Source organism: Pteropus alecto, unplaced genomic scaffold, assembly GCF_000325575.1.
Source record: "Pteropus alecto unplaced genomic scaffold, ASM32557v1 scaffold52, whole genome shotgun sequence".
Taxonomy (NCBI): Eukaryota; Metazoa; Chordata; class Mammalia; order Chiroptera; family Pteropodidae; genus Pteropus; species Pteropus alecto.
In genome coordinates this window covers 5,834,040-5,855,858 of record NW_006433941.1, presented here as the reverse complement: position 1 = coordinate 5,855,858, position 21,819 = coordinate 5,834,040, and the positions used below count along the sequence as shown (strand labels likewise).

Genomic DNA, 21,819 nt, shown 5'->3' with positions numbered 1-21,819 from the left:
CGCGCCGGTCCGGGGCGCTGGGCCTCGCCGCCGCCCCGCTGATCATGTCGGCAGCCAAGGAGAATCCGTGCAGGAAATTCCAGGCCAATATTTTCAACAAGAGTAAGTGTCAGAACTGCTTCAAGCCCCGCGAGTCTCATCTGCTCAACGACGAGGACTTGACGCAGGTGAGCGGGTTGGGTCAGGGGTCCCAGAGCTTCCCCGAATACGGAGACCCGGGCCCTGCTCAGCGCTGCTGCAGACCCCGGCGTCCCCATCGGGCTGGAAGTTCCCCGGCGCGCGGATGCCCCGCTAGGTGTTGCAAGGAGTCGACCAAGATGGGCGAGCGTCCCTCACTGGGGGCTCCGGCTTCCTCCCCCCAGTTCTGACGTCCGTGAGACCACAGTCTTGCTATGGAAAAGAGAGCGGACGTTGCTTGGTTCCCGAGGCGGGAGGCGGGAGGGGGTGGGGGTATATCCGCAGATTCCTGGGAAAAATAAAAATGGAGCAGGAAAAAATGTGCGTGAGACCTAGGGGGTGAGGATAGAGGAGGGGGTGGAAGTGTATTGATCGACTCGGGACAAAGGGAAAATTCTCAAGTATGCCGAAAAATAACATCCTTTCCCGTTCCCATAGCCCTGCCGTGTGATTCATGCTTTTGGGGTGACTCAATGCCTAGATTTTCTTAGTAGGAACGAAGCACTTGGAGATTGCTTGCTGCTTCACAGGACCCCCCTGTGGTCTGTTTTAGGACCGGACTTAGACTTGTCCACCCAGAGTGGTCAAGGAAGTAGGACTGGCTGGGTGGACTGTGGGCTTTCCCCTTGTCAGACCCAGCCTGCCCTTTATCGAAATAATTGTCACTGGAGAGAGGTGAGGGGTCCTGAAATCTGGAGAGGAGGGTCTTGTTCTTAAACCTTTTGTTGATGAGAGAACTGGGGGCTCCTCTCCGCAGCCTTCCCCCACAGCATTCCAGTCCCTTGGCAATGAATGAGGAGACCTGTGGGTCCTGGGGAAAGTTGGTTCATTTCTCTCTGCCGTATCTGTCAAATGAGGGCTTCAGTATAGTTGAGTATCTCCCAAACTTGCATCAGAGTCACAGTCTTTAAAAACACAGAATTCTGGGGCCCGATCCCTGGAGTGATTTAGGAGATGAGGGAATTTGTATTGGTAACAGCTCCCTAAGAGTTGGGCTACAATCCCATTGGTCCTTTGGGAACCTTGCACTGATTGCTCTCTGAGCTCCCAGTGTTCTTGGATTTTCTGGAACACTGGGAGGGCTTTGGGACATGCAGATTCCTTGGATTTCCTGACCAAGCCTTGTCTACATCCCCTTGGGACATGTCTGTGGCCCCTCCTTGCCCTCTTCCCCAGTCTCAGTCCTCTTCAGAGTTTTCTCTCAACCCACTGAATGAGGCCAGGGGAGCTCCCTTCACATTCCAGTCTAGGGTGACATAGTTGTGGCCACTCCTTTTTCAGAAGAACCCCTTAGATGGAAAACATTACTTTGAAGCATATCAGCTTGGCTGTTTTTGATGCTACTTAAGTGCTGACAGAGTTTGACTTGTTTACATGGCAGACAGGACAGTGGAGTGGCAGGGCAGAGGTTATGGCCTGGAACATGGTACCTTCTTCTGAGATCAGGTTCCCCACAGCCAGGAAAAGTCTCCTTTGAAATAAAACCAAAAGCTTAACCAAACACTCAAGGCTACAGAGTCATAAATTGTTAGGTCAGAAGAGCCAGGTCAGCTTGTGAAGGGTAGAACTCAAGTTTCCTGGTAAGATGTTCTGGGGTGTGGGGTGGGCTTTTTAGGGAAGATTCCCTCTTCTCTACTGGATGCCTTTTTCTGAGCAGTTTATGTGGTGATGAGGATCTTGGACCAGGAGTCAGGAGACCTGGTTCTAGTCTTGGCTGTCACTTTCAGCTATGTGACCTTGAACAAATATCTTTCTCTCTATATCGTTTCATTTCCTTTTCTATAAATTGGGAGTAGGGATCCCTGGCTTACCTCCCTCACTAGGATGTTGCAAAAAGCAAGGAATGATATCTTATTACACCTTTCTTAAACCAGTGACTTCAGTTTCTTTTAGGACATAATATACTTATTAGACTCATGGTCAATACTGAGTTATAACCCTGTTTTAAATATCCATAGGGTATTTTATCTTTGCAAAGATAGGTTCTAAAAATCATAAAACCAGATATATTAATACATATATCAAAATTAGATTAAAAATGTAGGTCACGGTTCTCATTCAGTCTAGCATTAAAGATGTTACAAAGATACATTGAATACCACCAAGTATCCCAACATTTACAAACATATATTGTCAGAAAGGTCTTTCTCTGATTTTAGCAAAGAGAAATCATTCAAAATTTATACTACTGACATGATTTAACTTTGGTACGTTATTACTGTTTCGCCTACTATAGCAAGTTCTAGTTTTCTCAAGGCCTTTTTCCAACTTTTATGGAAATAAAATATATTTCCAACCTTCAAATGAAAATGCTATCCTCAAATGTACCAGGTTGGTATATTCACATATATCCTTTACAATTTTAGGCTAAGCAAAGACATGCATTTAGAGCTATATTAACAATATTAAAGCAAAAAGACAACCCAACTTAATATCAAGAGAAATTGTGACCTTCTATGCAGTGTTTGATATAGAAAACTGATGTTGACATATTTTATTCCATATGGTCACACATGGTCCAAGAACATTCAAATAATAAACCAAAACGAGACATGTTAAAAGATTGATCTTCAAACATGATGCCACGCTTGTCTGTGATCTGCCAACATAAAACCACATCCATTCCTCAGTGGCCACCAAAACATTCAGCAAGCTTCTTTAACTGTGAGCTGTTTGAAATTACCAGTTTGATCACTATGGACTATTTTTTTCAAGCTCTGAATAGCAACTGTAGGATCTCAGCGTTGGAGGAACCAGCTCAACCTTGGCATAGTGCCAAAATGTGGCCACTAGGCTTGGAGTAAGTCACAGCAGTGTTTACCAGGTCCGGGAGCTTCTCTGAAAGGTTATGGACAAATCGGGCCGTGGTTCTAAAATGGAAAGTCTGTGGCCTCGAACCTAAACGTTTTTCTTACAACTTAAAAAAACGAACAAAAACCATCTCTAGAATAGTAAATTTGGATTTAGGAAGTTCCTGAGCTTGGCAAGGGTTCTGAGAATATCCTGGTTATTCCAGGCAACTGCCAAAATTGGTAGATGGGGTACTTACACTTCATAGGGCTTGTTTTCTGGTTCTTAAGCTTAGATAAACTAGTAGAATAGGATGTGCATATTTGAGCTGACTCTGTTAAAATTTTTATTTAAAATCCTGTTGATTATTAATTTGATTCAAAGGGGCGGGGTCACAAGTTTAAAGTACTTTTCTCTTTCACTATATTGACATTTGAATTGTGGGTTTTGAAACAGGCCTGAGTCCTCTAGGGCACAACTGGAATGGTAGTTTCTGAAATAATGAGTGGGGCTATTTGTACTGGGAGAGATTAGGCCAGTTTTCTACCTCCTGGGATCTTTCAGGAAGAAACTGCTCTTGAAGAGGAGGGAAGGTCAGGGCTGTTGCCAACAGCCTTAGCTGCTGCTCTCTGCATCCGGCCCTCCCCCAGCCTCTTACTCTCATCCTCACGGCTCCTTTAGAAAACCTCAGCCGATCGGTTCCCATCAGTCTCCCCTAAGTTACTGTTTCCTGCTGCACTTCCCCCGCCCTGAGTTTATGTTAGATTATCAAGGCTGGAAGATAGATCAGAGATTATTGAGGCCACCACCTCTTTAAGAGGCAAAGGCACTGAGACCGGGGAAGCAGCGAGACTGGCTTTTGCTGTGGGATGTTATAGTTCCCGGAGCAGGCGATAATTTTCTGAGCCTCCTGATTTGAGCTTCTTTCCTCAGCTGTGGACTTCGTTTTTTCCCTTAGAAAGATACAGAAACCTCTTTAAGGGACTGCATTGTAGCATCAGACCTGGAAGGGACTGAAGATCCCTTCTCAAGGGTAAACTACTTTTTTTCATGAGAAGACTGAACCCCAGAGAAGGGAGAGCTTGCCCATTGCAGGGACACAGAATTCTTCATCCACTATTCTTTCCCCTACTCATATTAAGAGTCTACAGTGGCCATTCCATAAACACACAGTGAGGAGAATAATGTCAAGAATGATTATGTTGCAGAGGGTGCCTTGGAAGGCAGGCTTTGGATATCCCATCAGGGACCTTGAGTTTGTTGGCTCAAAGCAGAGGAGTTCTTTACTCTCTCCTCACCACTGGAATTCAGAGTGATTCAGTATAAGAAAAAGCAACAGTCCTTTATCATGACACCCTCCAGTGCCGGCCCCTGTTCACAGGGTGGTGTTCAATTCTTCTACCGTGCATTTCTCTACATAATATGGAACTTAAATACACAGTTAAAACCTTTTTTAACCTAAACTGTATGTACATATTTGCTCTGCAACATGTTTTTTTTTCTGGTTAGTAACATGTCTTACAGCTCTTTTCATGGAATTACACAATATGTACCAAAATCGTTGTGTATAATGTACCATCAGGGATGAACCATAGTTTAACCATTCCCTTATTGATGGACAGCAAGGTTACTTTTGGGTTTTACCATTATAAACAGTGAATGCTTCAGTGTACAGCTTTCTAAATGCTTTTAGATGTATGTGTGCCTGCATGAATGCAAGTATTTATTTGGGGGCAAATACCTAAAAAAAGAATGACTGGGTTGGCATCAAGCACATAAATTTTTTTTACAGGTATCACCAAATTGTCTTCCTAAAATGGCTATCATATTATTGTCAGGATTGGATATTATCAAATGATTTAATTCTTTAATAATTTCCATGATTACCCGTGAGGTTAAGCTTCTTTTTATAATATTTATTGAATGTTTTATTTCTTTTGTGAATTGTCTGTTTGCTCATTTTTTTATCCCCCCCCCCCCCCTTATTTATTTGTAGGAGCTTTCTGTGTATACTCTAGGTCAGAGATCCACAAAGTTTTTTTATAAAAGGCCAGGTAGTAAATATTTTGGCCTCATAGACCCCTATGATCTTTGTGGCAACTATGCAACTTTGCTGTTACAGTGCAAAAGCTGGTGTGCAAAGCTGCTGTAGACAATACATAAACTAATGGGAAATGACTATTTCCAATAAAACTTTATAAAGGCAGGTAGCTGGCAGGATTTGGCCTGTGGCCATAGTTTGCCAACTCCTGCTCTAGATATTAATCTGACACCTGTCATTATTACAGGTATTTTCTCCCAAGGTGTCACTTGTCTTTTAATTTTATGTAAGGACATGTATGATAAGGTAGTTTTAAATATGAATGCATTTAAATCTTTATATGTTTTCCTTTATAGTTTGTAGTTTTAATCTCATGCTTACGAGGGTCTTCTTTCCAAGATTATAAAATAGTCTCTAATATTTTCTTAGTTCTTTTATACGTATTTTTATGCTTAGTTTCTTAATCCATCAGATCATGTTTTAGGAAAATAATCTGGCTAAAGGTAGAAGCTCTAATAGAGGCACTCGAAGTACTCCAGATAAATTACAGTAAAGGTCTTCTCCAGGTCAGTGCTGGCCAGGAGGGAAGGTGTTGTCAGGCATTAGGGACAGGATATTGGCATTTGGTCAGAGATGGGGGTTTGGTTAGAGGTGAGGAAACCTGGTTGGATAAAACTAATAAGAATAACAGATTTGTAGTAGATTTAGGGAGTGAGGAAGAGTTAAAAATAATATGGTACGATTGACCTTGTGGAACTGGAGGTCCAATTTGGCCAATAGGTGAATCACCCACTCAGGTAGTTGGTGGTCAGAGCTGGAGAAGAGGTGGGGGCCAGGGTAGGAATTCTGAAGTCACAGGAGTGAATGCAGTTACTCAGGAGGCTGTGTAGAGTGAAATGAGAACAGGGGGAGTAGAAGCGGGTGGGAGGTGAACTGGAGTGGTTGGTGGTTAGTGGGAGCAACAGGTCTGGAACCCAAGGTTCTTGGCTTCTGGGCCCTCTTCCCAGCTTCAGTGTGGGTTTCCAGGAATCCAGGTGGATATTGACCTGATGTTGTGTCTCATTCTCCTGCTGACTTGTGTAACTTTAGGCATCTGGATTTGAGTTCTAGTCCCTGGTCTACTGCCGTTTTGCTGTGGGATTTTGGCTGGTTGTTTTCCTTCTCAGACCTCGATTTTCCCAGGCGGGGGATGAAGAGTTTGGTCTTGATCTCTCCCAGGGCTCTTCTAGTCCTCCCACATCTCCTTTCAGACCTCCTGGTATAATTCTGTACTCCACTGTGCACATACCCCACTGCCAGGGCTGTTGAGGTCTTGGTAGGAATCCCAGATATAAAGGTGGGTGGGCCAGGACTTGGTCTCTATGAATTATTACATTGACTTTCCTTTTGTACATATGACATTCTTAGATTCCAAGATATAGAACTTCTTTATTTGGTTTAGCATTTATCTCAAAGCAATGGGGAGATTTCATGCCCACCCTCTTTAGAAGATTTATAATTTATGCTTAGATTGGTAGATTATTTAGCAGGGAGTGTGTCAAAAATCCCCGACCTTGCAAGTGGCCAAGAAGCACGTGAAAAGATGGTCGACATCATTAGTCATTAGGGAAATGAATCTCATTTCTCATCACCAGGATGATTATAATTTAAAAAAAAAGGGAAAATAATAAGTGTTGGTGAGGATGTGGCAAAATTAGAACCTTCTTGCATTGCTCATGGGAATGTAAAATAGTGCAGCCACTATGAAAAATAGTTTGTCAGGTCCTCAAAAGAATTACCATATGACCCGATAATTCCACTTCTAGCATATACCCAAAAGAATTGAAAGCTGATATTCAAACAAATACTTTTATGCATATGGTCTTAGTAACATTACTCACAGTAGCCAAAAGATAGCAACAACCCAGGTGTCTATCAATGGATGAATGCATAAACAAATTGTGGTACATCCATACACTGGAATATTATTCAGTTATAAAAAGGAATGAAATATTGAGACATGCTACAATACGATAGAACCTCAAAAACGTGTTAAGTGAAAGAATCGGACATAAATTGTTTGGTTCCGTTTATATGAAATATCCAGTATAAGTAAATTCATGGAAACAGAAAGCAATTAGTGGTTGTCAGGGTTCTGGAGGAGGGTGGAACTAGGAGAGCCTTTTAATGGAATCAGGGTTCTGTTTCGGAGGTGATGAAATGTTCTAGAACTAGAGATGCTGATTGCATAACATTGCGAATGTACTAAATGCCACTGAATTGTTTATTTGAAAATGGTTGATTTTATGTTATGTGAATTTTACCTCAATAAGAAAAAAATGTACAAGAATCAATGTGTCTCTCTCTCTCTCTCTCTCTCTCTCACACACACACACACACACACACACACACACACACACACACACACACACACACACAAATAAATCCCAAACTTGCCCTCTGTTCCTTGTGGCATTTGGAGTGAATATCTGATTGTTTCTAGAGCCCATATCAGGGATTGGCATTTTTTTTTAAGTGCTGAATAGTAAGTATTCTAGGCTTTGTAGGCCAACAGGCTAAATCAGGGAGTTTATGTAGGTTCTTATATAACCATTTAGAAATGTAAAAGCTATTCTTGGTTTTGGGCCTTAAAAAAATAGCCAGTGGGCTAGATTTGGCCTACCAGGCATAGTTTGCCAACCCCTGGGTTAGACCAGCCCTGTTCAACAGAACTGTAATGTGAGCCACATATGTAATTTAAAAATTTCTAGTTGCCACATTCCAAGATTAAAAAGAAACAGGTAAAGTTAATTTTAACTATATTTTACATAACCTAACATATCCAAAATATTTTCATTTCAATATGTAAAGAAGTTGTGTGCAATTTTACCTTTACAGCACCTATCAGTTCAGACTAGCTACTTTTCAGGGGCTCCATAGCCATGTGTGGCTGATGCCTACTATGTAAGATGGAGGAGGGTGGGGTGCAGCTCTGGCTGCAGCAGCCTGGGCCACAACTGGGCCCTTGAGACCCTAGTACAGGGTAGGAAGGCTGTACTTCTGGGTTTTTCTCCATGGGAGTGTCATGCAGACAGCCTGCATTAGGAGGATTCCTGGAACACTGGCTCTCTCGGTACCCCTGTTTGTGTTCCTCCCTTGGTGTCTTTTTGCCAACTTTTAGATGAATGTTACATCTTCTTTGGTGATTCTTTTTAGTGTGGTTGAGAGTTCTTGGGCTCTGATCCTCACTCTCTGTCCAGGGGCAGAAGGGAGAAGGGTGCTGGCCAGGGCCAGGCTGTCCTGTCCTGTGGGGAATGAGAGCTTAGGGGACAGGCTGGCATACCCCTCTAGGCTCATTGCTGGACGTGGTGACTGCATTTTGACACTGCCCTTTGTCTTTGCCGAGTGTTTTGCAGCTGTATCCTAGCTGCTTTTTTCTCTGCGTTCTAGCCTGCTACTTGACCTTTCTCTCTAAATTCTTTTTCCCTTGCTACACAGAAGGACTACAATGGAAGACCTGTGTTCTATTCTTGGCACAAACTGTGCAGGGTGACCCAGGAAGGTCACTTAAGTTCTATGCGCTTGGTTTCCCGCCCATAAAGCGGGTGACCATATTCTATTTACAGGGAGTGGTGTGCTAATGGAACGGAGGGAGGGTGCAGGCCAGGCCTGTGGAGGTTACTGAACCCCCTTTATGGTAATTAATATTCCAGGAAGCATGCTGAGGACCTCTCCTGTGGGAAATAGCCTTTGTTTAGGCTATTTCCAGATTACTAGGACCCTGATGCTGTTTAGCTGCAATAAAGAAATTTGACTTAGAATGTTTATCTTTAAATTGTTCTCAAGATGTCATTTAATTTTGAAAGAGAGAGGAGAGCATTGCAATCAGGGAAAAGAGACATAGGGAAGTAAATTCTACTGTGACATCTTTGTGCTATGTGGGAGGGAGGGTGGGGAACAGTGTGAAGAGCACTGGATGCTAATTTGGAAGCATTCAATCTGAGAAAACAGGCTTTTATTTTATCCTTGGAATCTCACTATCCAACTCTCACTTTCCCATCTGAAATGATACAGTTGGACCAGGTCAGTGATTTTCAAACTTTCATAGAATCTCGGAGCCTTTTACTGACAGGAATCTCATATGAAAATGCCATGTATGAAACAGTTCTGGGTGACATGGGATTGGAGCCTGGATCTTGGCCTCTTGGCCACTTCTCTTTCCCACCTCTGGGGCCTCTGGTCACCTCCCTAGATTTTGTGGTTGTTCCAGTTTTAGCAGTTGAGGTTTGTGTGAAATCAGCCAAGGTGGTTTCACAGCTGCCCTTGGATGGAACCCCAAAATGCCCAGTCTCACTGCTCCTATCATATTGTCACTTCTTTCGGGGACAGGAGAACCAGTGAGTTGATCTGCTGGCATTTTGTCTCTGTAGACTGGAACTGGAATCTTCCAAACCACTAACTGGTTTTCTCAGTCATAGTCATCCTAGTTCTCATGAAACCACAGCCTGGTTTTTGCCTGGAGTTTGCAACCTTTTGACTTCTTCCTCCCCTTAAGCTCAGATTGGCGTTTGCATGTTGTGCTGGATGGTGGCCTGTCCTCGTCTTTGGGGCAGCTTGCAGTGAAAGTGAGTAGATGGGCCTATCAAGCTTTCCTGAGCCTCCACTGCACTGAATCAAGTGTTATATACCATGGTCTCATTCCTCCCTGGGCAGCTGGGGAGGAGAGCAGGGCTGGTGGCAGCATGGCCACTGTTGGAGGAAGGAATGTGGAGTTTTATAGAGGTTGGGTGGTTTACCCAAGTTCACCAAGATCCCTAGCGATGCACTGTGATACTGAACTCTGTTCAACAAGGCTTCCATGCCAGTCTTCCTGTGGCCAGGAGGCCACTTTGGCTTATAAACTTGGTACTGTTTCTGTAGGAGGCTGGGGTATTGCAAAATAAATCCAAGCTATTTAATGAACTTCTAATTCCTAGCCATGGGAGGAAGGGCCTGCGGGCGCTGGGTGATCCCTCTCCATTAAGCAAGTGGAGAGATTGCCCCCAATTTGCAAATGGAGCCAATGAGGCCCAGAGAGATTCAGTGACCTGCCTAGGTCACAGGAAGGCCAGTGTGGGTTTTTCCGAAGTCTTGTTTGGCCTCCCTGTCTGATAACAAGTATTAACCTTGGATATCAAAAACAGGGCCTTACCCTGACTTGGATTCCTTAGTGTGTAGGAGTACATGTGGGGAGGGCAGCAGTGCAGGACATTTTGCAGGTCCTTGTGCGGGTCCTAAAATCACTTCAGCCTCAGAGTATCCCACAACTCCCAGACAGGCTGCTGGCTTATGGCAGTAACCAAATCTTTGACATAGCCTGGAATAGGAAGCACTGTTTCCCCCTGAAGAGGAATTCAGAATCAGGCAATATTTATGTCCTTGATCTCTGTAGGGGCACAGGTTTTAACAGGCAGACCAACAAGGTTCCATGGTGCACCTTCAGACCTGGCCTTTTACCTCTTAATAGTCTAGCCCATAGCTAAAGGAGCCAGGGGCAGGAGGAAGTGGCTGCTGGGAATCTCAACTGAACCAGGGAAAGAACATGTATCTCCTGGGTCTCTGGGTGCCACACCTAGGGCCTTGCTACTTATGCTGGTGAGCAACCTAGGTGCAGGGAGCCTCAGGCTCAGTGGGGTTGTAGTATTCATTTGTCTTCCAGTTGGGGACCTGCTCTGACCTAGATATGTGACACAGTTCCATTTTTTTCATCTAAATGTGCTCAGGTAAGGGATTGAAATGGTAGGGGGCGGGGCAGGACTCTCAGCTCAGATTTGGGTTTACATCCTGGCTCAATTTTAATGCTGATTGAGCAGTTTACTCAGAATTTAAGTGTCTGTGTCCCTCCTCTGAAAACTGGGGGCTTTAATAATACCCATGTCTTTGGGTGACTATGAGGATAGTGGAAGGTATAAGAAATAGCCAAATTTGTAAATAAATGTTTGGTATATAGTAGGCGTTCAGTAAATGGGTTCATTTTGTAAGCACCGACTCAAAGAGGGCACCTGCCTCTGTGATTCTGTGGGACTGGTGACCCTCAGACTCTGTTTCTGTCTACCCCCATGGCCACAGAACAAAGCTCAGGCTGCCTCCTTTCCACTGAGCTGCTTGGCACCACCCTAGCACCTTCCTCCAGTTAGCCCTAGGGATTGGAAGGGCCATAGTCATTTTGCTTGTTTGGGTTTGATTTTCAGCCATGTTTAAATATAAAGATTGAACTGATTTCAAGAATTTTTAGTGGACAGAAAGTGAAGAGGCCAGGTACCAGACAATATTAGAGAGCATGGGCAGCTCCAGGGTACTGTCTGTGGCCAGCGGCCAGCGCAGCAGCCTGAGCCCCTGCCAAGCCCAGGGAAGTACACAGTGCCGGTCTCATGAGTGGCAGCAGCAGATCCCAATTTCAGAAGTCATTGCAAGAAAGTGTCTGAGTCATCGCCATCAGTGAGGTGGGGGCACTAAGAGAAACTTATTCCACTGGTGTCCCTGAGAACAGTTGTCTGGGAATCAAAGTCCTTATACCCTGTGGCCTGAGTGAAGTAGCCAGAGGAGGGTAGAGAGCAGCCAGGTCTAGTCCCAATTTGATGGGCAAGAAATCTGGCGAGAGCATGTCCTGGTCCTTTGGTTACCAGCATTGATTCAGCCGGCAGATGGATCCTTCTGTCCTCCTTCCTTTCTGCATTTCTAGCCTTTACAAGTCACCCACTCTTCCAGGGAGTAGAGCCTTCTGCCAATGGGACCCTTCTGTAGGGTCTTAACAAGTAGAAGTGGCTCCTTGCAAAAGCATCATAGAACTAGCTCTTCTGACAGGCAAAGAGCCCTGACTCTTGGTCCCTACAGCCCCCTTCCCACCTATAAACCCTGTGAGCTTAGGGATCCTCTTCTTTGGGGGAGCTGGGCCAGCTAGTATGGCCACGCAGCCTTCTATGGTGCAGAGGTTTCCTACACTAAATCGAAGGAGCAGTTGACATGCTTTGGGATTATTTATTGTGGTGATAGTAATTCATAGCAAACAGTAATTCCTGTGTGCCAGGCCACTATTAACTCATTTATATTCACAGCAGCCTTATGAAATAGATAAGAAAACTGAGAGGGAAAGTTTTTGTTAGGTAACTTGCCCAAGGGTGATACAGTAAATGGTAGAGCTGGGACACAAACCCAGATGGTCTGACTCACAGGCTCCTCCTCACACTGTTTCTCACACTAACCTGAGTGGGGTCAGGTGGGCCTTCTGGATGCTAGATCTCTGGCTGTGTGTGGCCCTTGGTCCCTCAGGGCTGTGGTCAATCCTGCTGGAACGGTGTGTGTATGCTGGGAAGGGTGGGGTTGGAGGATGAGGCTCTGGCTGCATTTATTTAGATTTTCTGTCTCTTTTTTTTTCTCTTTCCATTGCACTCTCCTGTCCTACCTGTTTTTTTTTGTTTTTGCTTTTGTTTTTGTTTTTGTTTTTGTTTTAATGGGAAGCACTGCCTTTTGAGGGAAAGGATGTGACTCTTTCCATCAAAGCTGTTGCCCCAGAAATTTGTCCCCATGCATTCTTTAGCATTCCTCTCTTTGCCACAAATAGCGTCATATTCCAAAAATCCCACGACCATGGGCCCCCTTGTCAAGACCAAACAGGGAAAAGACTTTTTAAAATGTCACTTTCCTCCTTTCCCTCCAGCTGTTGCAGTCCAGTGAAGAGCCCTGAGCATGGGCTGGGCTTGCAGGGCATGGGCACAGGCAGAGGATTGAGCAGGCAGATGAGTTGGGGAGCAGGAGGGGAGAATGAAGAGAGGGCCATCAGCCTCATGCCTTCGCCCTATCTGTGCCTGGGATCTATGGACCTCTGTGTATGGGTTTGTTTGTTTGTTTGTTTGTTTGTTTAGGTGAAATTCACATAACATAAAATTAACCATTTTAAAGTATGTAATTCAGTTGCATTTAGCACATTTCCAGTGTTGTGAAAATACTACCACTCTGTAGTTTAAAAACATTTTCATCACCCCAAAAGAACACCCAGTAACTATTAAGCGGTTATTACCCACTCCCCACTCCCAGTCTTCAGCAACCACCAGTCTGCTTTCTATTCGTATGGATTTACTTATTCTGGAAATTTCATCAAAACGGAATCATAGAATATGTGACCTTTTGTCTGGCTTCTTGCACAGCATGTTTTCAGAGTTCAGTCATGTGGTAGCATGAATCAGTATTTCATTGCTTTTTTTATGGCCGAATAACATCGGTGGATATTTGAGCTCTTTCTTCCTTTTGGATATTGTGAATAGTGGTGCTAAGAACATGGTTTTTTTTGAGCACCTACTATCAGTTCTTCTGGATAGAGACCTGAGGTAGAATTGTTGGGTCCTGTGGTAATTCTGTTAGTGTGCTGTGTTTTGAATCAGTAATTCAAGCCAGATGTGAGCACTGCAGACTGTTGGGTGAGAGGACAGTAGAGGTAAAGCTGGAAGAGGTGGTAGAACCAGTACGATGCTGCTCAAAGCCTAGTACTCCTCATGGAGAAATCCAAAATGGAGAACTGGGGGCCCAGGGCAGCCCTCATGTTGCAAGCACTTGTGTACAGCTCTGAGGTGGTGGCAGAGCCACTTTGAGCTTCGTTCCTTCCTTCCTTCTCTTTTTGTCTAACTTGAAGATCAGCTGAGCTGCCAAGAAGGAGCTGAGTTGGGGCTTTAATATTGTTGGGAGGAGCCCTGAGGGGCATGGGACTTGAAGGCCAGACAATGTAGGGAGACACTGGTACGCTCCAGGGTGGTGAGATGCATAGGGAGCTACTGGTGAGAGGGCCGTGGTACTTGATATTGGGCCTCCAAAGGATCCTGGGGTTGGGTAGTGGGAAAAGACCTTATCTGAACCATTTGCCACTCTATAACTAGTTTTCAAACTTTATTTCTTTAGTTGTTGAACAAGGAGCCCCTTGAAACAGAATGTGGAGCTCACATATGTTAATGCTGGGAGGAGGAATGGTGCCATCTATGAGACCACCTCACCTCAAACCCCTGCCCTACCACACACTCTACAGTGCCCCATGAAGCATAACCTTTGGGTGTCTACACTGTTTGAAGACCACTGATTTACTCTAACCCTTACATTAATATTTTTTGATATAATGAAATATTTTATGCATACGAAAGAGCATAAGTAGCATATATGTACAATATATGTACAGTATTCCTAAGGAACACCCAAGATACTTGATGTTTCCAGTGTTTCAGCCTCCCTTGGTGACTGGGATCCAGGAAACAGGTGTTGCCTTTGTGGAGTTCATGCCCCTCTCTGGCCCTCTTCTCCATGGCAGAGGTTTGCCTCGTTGAAGGGAAGGTTTCTCTGGCCAGCCGTGTGGAGGAATCTGTTCATTTCTAGATTGACTGTAATGCAGCTGCTGGGGGCAATTCTGGTGTGAGATGCGGCTTTTTAAAGTAGTGCTGTTGAGAAGAAAGACTCTGAGTAGAAACCTGGAGATGGACCTGAAGTCTTATTTGTGTTTGGACTGACAGCCAGAGAAGTGTGATCAGTAATCAGGTTGGGATAACACTGCAAGCAGAGCACTGGGAGAAGCAGGGTTGTTGTGGGGGTAGGACAGGCCAGCTATGATCTGAGGACATGCTGCTGTGGGGGTGCGGTGATTGGCTAGTTCAGTAGGTCTCCAACTTTTTCTTCTGAAGACCCCTTTATGCTCTTGATTATTGAGGCCCTCAAAGGCTTTTGTTTATGTGCATTGCATTCATGGTATTTACTGTATTAGAAATTAAAACTGAGAAATTAAAAATATTTCTTAATTCATTGAAAAATAAACCTGTTACATGTTCACATAAATATTCTGAAAAATAACTTTTCCAAAACAAAAAAAATTGCTGAGAAGAGCCATAGTATTTTACCTTTTTTGCAAATCTCTTTAACATCTGTCATAATGAAAGACAGCTGGATTCTCATATCTTCTGCATTTGATCTGTTGTGTTACCATGTCATATAGCCTCTGGAAAACACTACTATACATTAGTGAAAGAATGAGAGTAAAAAGGCAAATGATGACTTAGTATTTTTATAAAAATTGTTTTGGCTCATGGACCCCCAAAAGGATCTCAGGGACTGCCACTCTTTGAGAACCATGAGTCTAGGTCAAGTTGGGCCATTTACATGAAGGCCTGGGAATGCCTTGATGGGAGCAGCAATGAGGACACCTATCATTATGGAGCTGATTTGGATGCAGAATCTGCGCAGACACTCAAGGCAGCCCCAGGAGTAAGGCGTCAGATACGGGATGAACAGAATGACGAAGGAGCCACCGGTAGACACCGTTGGATGAGTGCCTGCTTTCTTTAGCAGCCAGCACCCCAGGGACTGGCTCACCCTTACTTCCTGCTGCCAAGGGCTCTCTGAGGAATAGTGAAGTGCTAGTAAGGTACACAGCATGTGGTAGGGACTCAATGTGAAAACAGTGGGGTAGCTTTTATTCTCCTTACAACACAGATAAGAGTGAGACTTGGGAAAGGAAGTCGCTTTGCTTTTATGCTTCACCACTATACTCTGCAGCTCTTGGAGGGGTCAGAGATGACAGTAATTTTTTAGGATGGAGACTAGAGCAGTGACAGGGCCAGCTGGGTCACCCATGTGGGAAGTGAGAGGCAATTGAGGATTAACAGACTGGGGCAAGCAGTTCTCATCTTAGCTCTGCTATTGATTTACTTTGTGGCCAGAAGGCAAGATAACCTTGGTCTTTTCATCTATTCACTGAGCAGTGCTTAGACACCAAACCCCATCCCAATTCCTAACCTGGAGCTTCATGTTTAGACACATGGGTAAGAGGCATGGAGGTAGCCAGGTGGAGTGCCCCTCTCCCTGGAGATATGGGGCTGGGACTAGGGTCAGAAGTCAAGGTGGAGAGGGATATTCAGAATCCTTGGTCTAGTAGTGATGGTTGAGTCCTTCCTCTAAATGTGGACAGGAAAGGTGTTCAAGGGAATCTTGGAGAAGTCTTCAGTGACACAATTGGGATTTTTAATTTTGTTTTTTAAGAACTTTGGATCAACCCTCAAATTCGGCCTCAGGAAAATTGTCTCTTTTCTTTGGGATTAAAACACTCCTCAGGTCCTGGCCCTTAGATTTGGTTACTGGACAGGAATTTTGATATCTTCGATGTTAATGAGAATTAATCCCATAGACTTGGATTTTTTAGTTACACCACCATTTTTGTTATGACTGTATGTTTTATGGCATCTGTTAAGGAAAACATTTTCCCTGCCCCTTTCTTCTCCTTTCTTCCTTCCCTGCTCACTGCTTCTGCCTTTCCAGCCCTTCCACGTCCTCATTGGTGGGGAAGTCTTTGTGGAAAAGCCTGTGTAGGTTTCCTTTGATAAGTATTCAGCTTGAGCCTGGTCTGTATAGCTGGAGCTGCCCGACTCCCAGTCTGCTTATAAGGAACTCCTCAGGACCCATGCCCCCACCCCCCATTCCAACACCTGCTTCAACTCTTTTTTTCTGTTTTGGCTTTTGAGGAACCAATTGTCCAAACTTCACATTGATAGTAGTGTTTACTTCTTTGGTCTCTCTTAAAGTAAGTTTAAAAAGTCACCAACCATGTACACGAATGTTAACAGTTGCCATAAAGTGTAAACAAACCCAATGTCCAACAAGTAGAGAATGGATAAACAAATTGGTGGCACATTTGTGCAATGGAATATTACTTGGCCATAAAAAGGAATGAAATATTGACACATGCTATAACATGGATGAACCTTGAAAACATTCTAAGTGTAAGAAGCCAGTTGTTGCAAAAGACCACATAGTGTCTGATTCCATTCATATGAGATGTCTAGAAGAGGCTACTCTAGAGATACAGAAAATAGAGTAGTGGTTGCCAGGGGCTGGGTTGTAGATTGGGGACAGAAGGAGTACGGGTTTCTTTTTGAGGTGGTGAAATGTTCTAAAATTGCTTATTGTGATGGATATACTTTAAATGGGTGAGTTGTATGATGTGTGAATCGTACCTCAAAAAAGTTATTACAGAAATACCTCCAAGCAGTTACTACCCTCACCTCGATTTTATTTTTGCTCATAATTCACATTTTGCTAAACTTCTATAGGTATACCTCATTTCATTGTGCTTTGCAGATACTGTGTTTTTTACAAATTGAAGATTTGTGGCAAGCTTGCATTGTGCAAGTCTGTCGGTGCCATTTTTTCCAACAGCATTCGCTCAATGTCTATCACATTTTGGTGTTTATTATTATTATTATTATTATTATTAATTTTATTATTGTATTATGGTGATCTGTAATTAGGGATGTTAATCTTGTAATTGCTTTGGGGTGCCACAAACTGCATCTGTATAAGACGGCGAACTTAATTGTTGTATGTTATGACTGTTCCACCGACTGGCCATTTCTCCTTCTCCAGGCTTCTCTATTCCCTGAAACACAACAATTTTGAAATTAGGCCGAGTTAAAACCCTACAGTGGCCTCTAAGTGTTCAAGTGAAAGGAAGAATCACATATCTCTCACTATAAATGAAAAGCTAGAAATGATTGAGCTTGATGAGGAAGGCGTGTCGAAGCCAAGGTAGGCCAAAAGCTTGGCCTCTTGCGCCAGGCAGTTAGCCAAGTTGTAAATGCAAAGGAAAAGTTCTTGATGGAAATTAAAAGTGCTACTCCAGTGAACACACGAATGATAACATAAAGTGAAACAGCCTCATTGCTGATGTGGAGAAATTTTAGTGGCCTGGATAGAAGGTCAAACCAGCCACAACATTCCCTTAAGCCAAAGCCTAATCCAGAGCAAGGCCCTAACTCTTCAATTCTGTGAAGGCTGAGAGAGGTGAGGAAGCTGCAGAAGAAAGACTGAAAGCTAATAGAGGTTGGTTCATGAGGTTTAAGGAAAGAGCTGTGTCCTTAACATAAAAGTACAAGTGAGAAGCAGCAAGTGCTGATGCAGAAGTTGCAGCAAGTTATCCAGAAGATCTAGCTAAGATAATTAATGAAGGTGGCTACACTAAACAACATATTTTCAATGTAGACAAAACAGCCTTATGTTCGAAGAAGATGCCATCTAGCACTTTCATAGCCAGAGAGAAGTCAATGCCTGGTTTCAAAGCTTCAAAGGACAGGCTGACTCTCTTGTTAAAGTCTAATGCAGCTGCTCACTTTTAGTTGAAGCCAGTGCTCATTTACCATTCTGAAAATCCTCGAGCCCTTAAGAATTATGCTAAATCTACTCTGCCTGTGTTCTGTAGATGGAACAACAAAGCCTGGATGACAGCACATCTCTTTACAACATAGTTTTCTGAATATTTTAAACTTATTGTTGAGACCTACTACTCAGAAAAAAAAGTTTCCTTTCAAAATATTACTGCTCACTGACAATGCACCTGGTCACCCAAAAGCTCTGATGGAGAAGTACAAGATTGATGTTCTTTTTAAGCTTGCCAACAGAACATTCCGCCCATAGATAAGGAGTAATTTTGACTTTCAAGTCTTATTAGTTAAGGAATACATTTTGTAAGGCTATAGCTGCCATAGACAGTGATTCCTTTGATGGATCTGGGCAAAGTAAATTGAAAACCTCTGGAAATGATTGACCATATTAGATACCATTAAGAACATTTTATGTATCATGTGATAGGTCAAAATATCAACATTAACAGAAGTTTAGAGGAAGTTGACTCCATCTCTCATGGATGACTTCAAGGCGTTCAAGACTTTTGTGAAGGAAGTAACTGCAGATGTGGTGGAAATAGCAAGAGAACTAGAATTAGAAGTGGAGCCTGTAGATGTGACTGGGTTGCTGCAATCTCATGATAAAACTTGAACAGATGAGTTGTTTTTATGTATAAGCAAAGAAAGTTGTTTCTTGAGATGAAATTTACTCCTGATGAGGATGCCGTGAAGATTGTTGAAATGACAACAAAGGATTTAGAACATTCCATAAACTTAGTTGATAAAGCAGCAGCAGAGTTTGAGAGGAATTAACTTCAATTTTGAAAGAAGTTCTGCTGTGGTTAAAATGCTGTCAAAGAGCATCAAATGCTACAGAGAAATCGTTCATGAAAGAAGTCAACCGATGCAGCAGACTTCATTGTTGTCTTATTTTAAGAAATTGCCACAGCTACCCCAAACTTCAGCAACTACCATCCTGATCAATCAGTAGCCATCAACATGGAGGCAAGACCCTCCAGCAGCAAAAAGATTATAACTCACTGAAGGCTCAGATGATGGTCAGCATTTTTTTTTAGCAGTAAAGTAAAGTATTTTTAAATTAAGATAGGTACCATGTTTTTGTTTTAAAGACATCATGCTGTTGCACACTTAATAGACTATAGTATAGTGTAGTCTATTATAGTGTAGTCTATTATTATATAGTGTAGTCTATTTATTCACTGGGAAACCAGAATATTCTTATGACTGACTTTATTGCAGTGATCTAGAACCAAACCCACACTATCCCTGAGATGTACCTGTATTTGACATCTTCATTTCCCATTCTCTTGTCCTTTCCTGTTTGACATTTGGTACCCATGAGTAGCTCACACCACAGATGCTACCACCATTCTACTCTCCATTTTGGTTGTCCTAGGTCCCCAGGAGCATGCTGTATGGAGGTGGTCTTGGCCTCACCCTCTGATACACACTCATGTATGCATGTATGTATGCACACACACACAGCTTGGGATTCGGGAGTGGTCAGATGTGTGGCAGCATTGCAGAATGTGTTCTGTGCCGAAACCAACAAGCCATCAGATAATATTATTTAAAGCTCCAGTCATTATTTTACCAAATATTTATTGAGTGTCTTTGCCTTTGCCGTGTTGCATCTGCTTTGGCAGAGGGGGCAGGACTGTCAACAGATTGTCATGAGGTTTGGGCCTCCATGTAAGTCTAGAGGAATGGGCCCCAAAGATACCAGGCCTTGTCTTGGGATATGCCCTTCCGACTTGGATGCGCCCATCCATCTTGAACCCTGGCCCCCGTAACACACTGCCAGGTTGGGCGAACACACTGCCAGGTTGGGCGGCACTGTGTATAAAACTCTGCTGCCACCTTGGAAGGAACTTCATCTTCTGCACACACTGGCCGACATTACACTGGCTCACCTGTGTTGTTTTTCCCAGGCTGATGTCCCCTGACTTCTATTTCTGAAGTTGGTCCTTTGCTCATTCATCAGGAAAGCCTCTCCCAGACCTCCTCTGTGTGCCACCATGTGGAATTCCTTTCCCTTTGCTCCACTTTTGCTGCCTTTGTCTCTTTGTGAGTATTCTCAGTAGCTGTCATCTTTGCATTAACAGTTTTGTGTCCTGGCCTTTGGCAGCAAAGGTTGGTAAACTGTGAGTTTCTCCAGAGTTCTGTGGCTGTATGTCCTGGATAATTACTAGAGTCCCTGTTCATTCCCCAGAGTGTCCCAGTTTAGATGATAATTTACAGGATTACTCTTAGAAAGGCTCTGCTTTCTCTGTGGTGGAGTGGAGATGGGAGCCTGTGCTCACACTTACATCTTTGCATAGGAAAGACTTCCTTCTGGATAAGAGCCCCATGATCTCTGTCACTCCTTAACAACCCATGGGGTCCGACCAGGCTGGGTGGGTGGCTCTGTGGGAAGTTTGTTCATTCTGTAATGATGAATTCCATACAAGTGCTGTGCTTTGGGACCACATGTAGGCCCTAGGTCTCAGCCCTGTGTCTGGGGAAGGCTCTGAGTAATGTGCTGATCAGGACCAGACTGCCCAAGAGAATACCCTACTTGGGAATGTGCTTCCTGCTGTGATAGTGCCAGCCTTCACCTTTGGAAGTGGCTCAGTGATGTGGAGAAGCCCTGTCGAGTGGTTAAGGGCCAGATATGGGGCCAGGTGGCCTTGGCTCATGCTGCCCTAGCTCTGTGGTCTTAGTCTTTCTTCGCACCTCCATTTCCTCATATACACAATGGAGGCAGTAATGGTACATACCTTACAGCAGTAGTCCCCAACCTTTTTGGCACCGGAGACCAGTGCTTCGATGAGAAGCTAATGCTTGATGATCTGCGGTAACGCTGAGGTGGTGATGCTAGCGCTGAGGAGCGGCTGCAAATAGAGATGAAGCCTGACTTGCTCACCCACTGCTTACCTCCTTCTCTGCAGCCCGATTCCTAACAGGCCATAGACTGGTACTAGTCCATGGCCCAGGGGTTGAGGACCCCTGCCTTACAGGTTTGTTGTGGAGATTGAAGTGTAAGTGATGCGAAGTACCCAGAGCCTCATAAGCCATGGATGTTCTGATAACAGTGGGGAGCAGGACAGATGTGACTAAGAGGAAACTGAAGGGCATTTTAAATAGTTTCCCCGGCATGCTCACTTAGAGTGAGTGTGTGTCTTCTAGGCCAGCGGTCCCCAACCTTTTTGGCACCAGGGACCAGTGCTCCTATGAGAATCTAATGACTGATGATCTGAGGTGGAGCTGAAGTAGTGATGCTAGCGCTGAGGAGCGGCTGCAAATAGAGATGAAGCCTGACTTGCTCACCTGCTACTCACCTCCTGCTCTGCAACCCATTTTCTAACAGGCCACGGACTGGTACCAGTCAGCAGCCTGGGGTTTTGGGGACCCCTGTTCTAAGCCACATACCTCATGCTTTCTGATAGCTGGTGAGAGGCAGCCTTTCTCACTCATGAGGCTGGACTTTATGCCCCAATCACATGGCCCTTGGTCCTTATGTTGAGTCATTGCAGAGGCTGTGGCATGATTATGAATATCTTATTGGCTGATTGTTCTTTTGCTGACTTTTGGAGGCAGATGCCAGGTCCTGGAAGCTCGTGCTAGCAGATGGTGCCCACATTGAGGAAT

At 44.0% G+C, this 21,819-nt stretch overlaps 1 protein-coding gene and 1 pseudogene across 10 annotated transcripts in view; one reads left to right on the top strand and one right to left on the bottom strand.

Annotated features, from left to right (window-relative positions):
• The first annotated feature begins 6 nt into the window (after positions 1-6).
• MPRIP (myosin phosphatase Rho interacting protein) overlaps positions 7-21,819 on the top strand; it is a 138,244-nt gene continuing 116,431 nt past the window's right edge. For 8 of the 10 annotated variants that reach the window (XM_025044390.1, XM_025044387.1, XM_025044389.1 and 5 more), the window contains exon 1: positions 7-167. In XM_025044390.1, the coding sequence (XP_024900158.1) occupies positions 45-167 (123 nt within the window). In that variant the 5' untranslated portion in view covers positions 7-44. The remainder of the gene's footprint in view (positions 168-21,819) is intronic. The other 2 variants (XM_006908463.3, XM_006908460.3) reach the window with 1 other exon arrangement.
• LOC102887409 lies at positions 174-21,605 on the bottom strand (annotated as a pseudogene).